The sequence below is a fragment of the Bactrocera neohumeralis genome, unplaced genomic scaffold (assembly GCF_024586455.1).
Source record: "Bactrocera neohumeralis isolate Rockhampton unplaced genomic scaffold, APGP_CSIRO_Bneo_wtdbg2-racon-allhic-juicebox.fasta_v2 ctg5707, whole genome shotgun sequence".
Lineage (NCBI taxonomy): Eukaryota > Metazoa > Arthropoda > Insecta > Diptera > Tephritidae > Bactrocera > Bactrocera neohumeralis.
In genome coordinates this window covers 2075-7030 of record NW_026092615.1, presented here as the reverse complement: position 1 = coordinate 7030, position 4956 = coordinate 2075, and the positions used below count along the sequence as shown (strand labels likewise).

The window sequence follows — 4956 nt, the reverse complement described above, 5'->3', positions numbered from 1 at the left end:
CTACTTGGAAAAGACTCCTGTCTTGTCGCTACTGTCTCTACTTGCTCTTCTCTCTTCCTCACTTATTTCATCAACTGGATTGTCATAGGTCAGTGTGACTGGACTTTGACCCGTGTTTTTTTTTCTTTTTCTTTCCTCTTCCTCTTCTCCCTCTTTTTGATTCCTTCTGTCACATAGTACTTATCTTCTCCCTCCTGTCCACGCCCCGCCCCAGTTCCAACAAGTGACGCTTTGTTTTGAGAGTGATTTTCGTGTGCTTTCTTCTTCCTCTTTTTCGCTCCGTGGCCACGCATTCAAAACCGTTTGGAAAGGAGCGTTCCTTTGTCGTTTGACCACAAGGAAACGAGATCACGGCTTATTCTGTTTTCTTCCCCCATCCCGCCCTGCCTTTCCGCCGCGGCATCACCCCATCATCCACTACCACCTCACTGACTCCTGCCGCACGCTGGTAAGCTGCCATGCCGTCGGGAAAGTCGAGCTCTTCGCACAAGTCGAAAAGTAAAACGACGGCGGCAGAAGAAGCGGCTCTGCCCACCGTCACCGAACAGAAGCGTGACAGTGGCGAGGACGGGTCGTCGACCGAGACGCGGAAACGCCACCACAAGCGTTCCAAAGCTGACGCTACTGACAAAAAGAGCGCGTCCAGCAGCAGCCCTGTCGAAGGTGCTACCAGTAAGCCAGAGGCGAACGGCGACGGCGCTGTCCCCAACACGACCCGCCGCACCTCAAAGCGTGATGCCAGCCCCCTAAAGGCGATTGAGGTCGGCAAGACGGGCGACGCTGCGGACAGCGTCGTGGAGACAATGCCCGTCGTGCGCCCTGCGCAGTCCAACGGCGCCCCCAACGGCGTGGCGGCCAGCGCAACACCCAACGTGGCGGCCAGCGCGATCCCCAACGGCGTGGCGACCAGCGCAACACCCAACGGCGTGGCGGCCAGCGCGACCCCCAACGGCGTGGCGGCCAGCGGGGCAACGCAAGGCGGCGTCCCTGCTGTTGCGAACGGCGTTGTTGCAACGCCTGCCGGGGCTCAGACGAAACCCGTTTCGAGGGGTTCCCCCGCGGCGCCTCGGGGCAGCCACACTTCGCCAGCGGCCACGAGAACCCCCGTCGGCACGGCTCAGCCCACCGCCGCGGCGCCCACCTCCAAGACGGTGTCCAACGGCGTGACCCGTCCTGCCGGCATCATGACGAACACACAGGAAAACAGCACCCATTCAGACCCCGAGGAGAGGCGCAACTCGGCCCCTGCCGGGAAGACTTCAACCACCGCCGGGAAGGACGCTGCCACCGCAAACAGCTACGGCAGCATGAACGGCCCACAGTACGCCAGCATCGGTGAGAACGGTTACAACAGCACACTGGGCCCCCAGGGGTCAAGTAGGTACATGAACAGCGCCTATGGCGGCGGCATGCAACCAAGCAGCGGATACAACACCGAGAACGCACCAAGTGCCTATGGCATGCAGGGCAACAGCGCGTACAACATTGGTAACGCACCAAGTGCCTACGGCATGCAGGGCAACAGCGCGTACAACGTTGGTAACGCACCAAGTGCCTATGGCATGCAGGGCAACAGCGCGTACAACGTTGGTAACGCACCAAGTGCCTATGGCATGCAGGGCAACAGCGCGTACAACGTTGGTAACGCACCAAGTGCCTATGGCATGCAGGGCAACAGCGCGTACAACGCCAAGAATGCGCCAAGCACGTACGGCCTGCAGCAGCAGCAAAGCATTGGCGGCAACGCCCCCGCGAACAGCTTCTTTGGCGACAACAAACCCACGGAAAGCCTCTACGACAGCAAGCAACCCAACGCAAACAGCATGTACCAGAACTCCGCGTATGCCGGCTCAGCCTACGGTTTAGGCAGCGTGTACGGAATGCGCGGTCAAAATGGCTACGGCAGCATGGGGAGTCTGGGCAGCTCATACGGCAGCAGCATGTATCCCTCGATGCACTCCAGGAACCTGTACAACCTCGAAGCCTCTGGGCGGTACAACTCTTTGCGCCTCGGCTCGGACTACGGATCCCTTACAACATTGGCCGCGTCAGCGCCCGCTCAAGCTTTCGAAGCACGGGTGGATATAAGGGGCCCTACGGGCTTTTTTCTATGCCTACCTCCGGCCGGCAGACCGGCAGCCGCCATTCCAGCTTTATGGGCCCTGACGGCTTAATGTCGGAGCTGCCGCCGCCGTCGTCGAAGTTGAACGAACCCATTCAGCGTGCTGCGAACTCTCCTTCCGCGAAGCGTACCGCCGAGAAGAAGAGAGAGGCTGAAGCCAAAGCAAGTGGGCTCAAGCGAGAAGCAGCTGAGACTGCCAAAAAGGAGACAACGAAGAAGGCAGCCGCCGAGGCGGTGGAGGAAAAAGCCGGGAGACCCATTGCCACGCGGGAGGTCGTCCTGAACAACAAGACGATGGCCGCGACCCCCAAGACCGCGACCCCCAAGACAACGACTCCAAAGGCCGCGACTCCAAAGGCCGCCCCTCGCAGTCTTTCGAAGCACGTGAACGACAATGTGCACGCCATTGCGATTGTCGACTCTCGCGCACTGATGAAAGACGCGAACACGGTCCAGGTCCCTGGCGGGAGCGCGTACGAGGTGGACGAGGTGATACAGAAGGATTTGCTGAGCGTGGACAAGTCTAACTTCCTCACCGACATTGTCGATAACGTGTACTGCAGTCACAACGTCTCGCTGCTCTCCATCGTCAGCAGCGAGGCTTCCGTCTCAATGGCGCAGTTCGCAAGCTCTAAAGTCCTTGACGCCTGCATCAGGAAGTTGGAATCGGCGGTTCCCGCCGGCGAGACGTTTGAAATGTGGGCCGCCGCTTACGCGTTCCCCGATCCCGGTAGCAAGGAATCGCACGAATGCCGTGATCTTTTGGCGATCCCTGTCCCCGCGGAGCCCCTCCCCTGCGAGCCGGGCATGAGCCCAATCTTTGGCTGCGGCCTCCTCAACATGTCCGAGGTGCACATCTACAACGAGGAGGACGCCGGCCGCATCCTCGCCGACGCCATTGGCACCTCCCGCGAGAACGAGCTGGTCATCACGAACATCAAGGTGAAGCAGACCCGGAAATCACCCTCGGGCAATCGTGAAGTGTACGTGTCCGCGATCTTTATTCGCGTTTTTCCGTGGGAACAGTGTTGCGCACCTGCCGGGCATTCTGGCGCACGAGAAGAGCACCCCTGCGTCTCTCTTCTCCACCTGCCTCGGCGGCGCTAGCCGCACGGTCGTCTTCGCCCCTGTGAGCGCCTTTGATAAGAAGGAGGAGCGCGCCAAGAGCCTGGAACAGGCAACCGCCCTACGAAAAGTGCAGAACAGCGCGATCCGCAGCGGCAACGTTCGCCGCTTCGTCGAGTTCACGCAGAAGTCAATTGACAAGAGGCGTTGCTCCAGGGCGACGCGGGAACACCCGTACTGGACAAGATGCGGCTCATGCTCGTCGACGCAAAGGATTTGCTGGACAACCCCGGTCCGGTGGTCCCGAAACTGTACCCGCTCCAACGCGATGCGGAGCCGCAGGCGCAGAAAACAACGGTGGGGGACCGCAGCGCTGCGTCCACGTCGACACAGGCGCCGCCTCCCCTGAGCCAGTCACCACCAGCGAGAGCAAGTCCCGCAGCGCGCCGCGTGCAGCTGGCGAGCCGCCGGTGTCCGCCAGCGCGTCGAAGAAGTCTTTCAACGGCATCCCAAACGAGAGGGTTACCTTTGGCGTTGTTGTCGAGAACGCCGCCGAGACCAAGTCCACTCTCAACGCCCCACTGATCCTTCCCAAGGCGCCGGCCGAAAGCCGAGAGGTGCCCACGGACGAGCTGATCACGCGCAAGGCTGGCGACCGCGCGTCTGTTCCCGCCTCGACGCTGGTCAGTCGTGCGACTACGCGCATCCTTTCTGGCTTCAACGTCGCCATTCTCAGCGCCGAAACGGTGCGCAGCGTGCCGCTTCATCAGCAGGTGACGTGGGAAACGTTCTCGTCCATCCTCACGGCCGCTCTGAAGAACCAGGACCCCGAGGTTGTGGAGAATCAGGTGGACCTTCACATGACGGTCGTTCGTAAGCGCGAGGTGCTGCAGGACTTGATCGCGGGCGCGGGACCGTTCCCTCTTGATGGTGGCCTCATCGCCTATTTACGGTTCCATCCCCGACGGCACGGCCTCCATCCGGCTCACCGACGCCAACAGCGTGAGCCCAACGGTGTCCGGGGCGCTCTCCAAGGCGGCCGGCTACTTTGACAAGGACAACGAGGACGATGATACCATGGTCCTCAGCGTGGCGGTGTACAAAATGATCAAGCGAGACAAGGACGTTTGCGTGTGTTCTCTTCTGCATGAGCACGCCGTCGACCAAGGTTCTCGAGGCGATTGGCGTTACCAATCCGCAGTACTCCCGCGCCCTCTTCGCCTATGCTATTGGCGGTGTGTCCATCTCCTCTGTCTTCTACGTGGTGGACAGTGCTGCGGTCGCCGCGTCGTCCGCGGCGACCGTCAAGGCCGCCGAACCGTCTGGACCCTTTCCGCAAACAACACGAACATGAACAGCCGCGACGGTAGCGTGACCCGCTACGTCCAGCACAACGAGAAGTCCATCGGCGCAGACCCTCAGCCATCTGGCCAACCCCAAGGACGACGCGGACAAGGAGAGGCTCCAGCGAAAGCTTGCGGTGACCAAGACCCGTCAGGCCGACCACGAAAAGCTGCTGCGATCGCCGAGGGAAGCGCCGGCCCCTGTCTACCTTGTGTCGGACGGTCACCGGCACGCCACCGCGGAGAAGGCGTCTGCGGAGATGACTCCCGCGAGTCAGTCCGCCGGTGCGCCGCCACGACAGACCCCGCGGCAGCAGCAGAGCCGTTGACCGTGCACACGGTTGTCACGGTTGTGCGCGGCCGCGCCGGCACGGAGCCGCTCACGGTCACCAACCAAGAGGTGAGCGCCGGTGGCATCACCGTACG

The 4956-nt window shown here is 61.4% G+C and overlaps 1 protein-coding gene across 1 annotated transcript; it reads left to right on the top strand.

The window, feature by feature from the left end:
* The first annotated feature begins 458 nt into the window (after nucleotides 1-458).
* LOC126767352 (mucin-1-like) lies at nucleotides 459-2174 on the top strand. The gene has a single exon (XM_050484884.1). It carries the CDS (start codon nucleotides 459-461, stop codon nucleotides 2172-2174), a length of 1716 nt encoding a protein of 571 aa, XP_050340841.1.
* Nucleotides 2175-4956: the final 2782 nt, after the last annotated feature.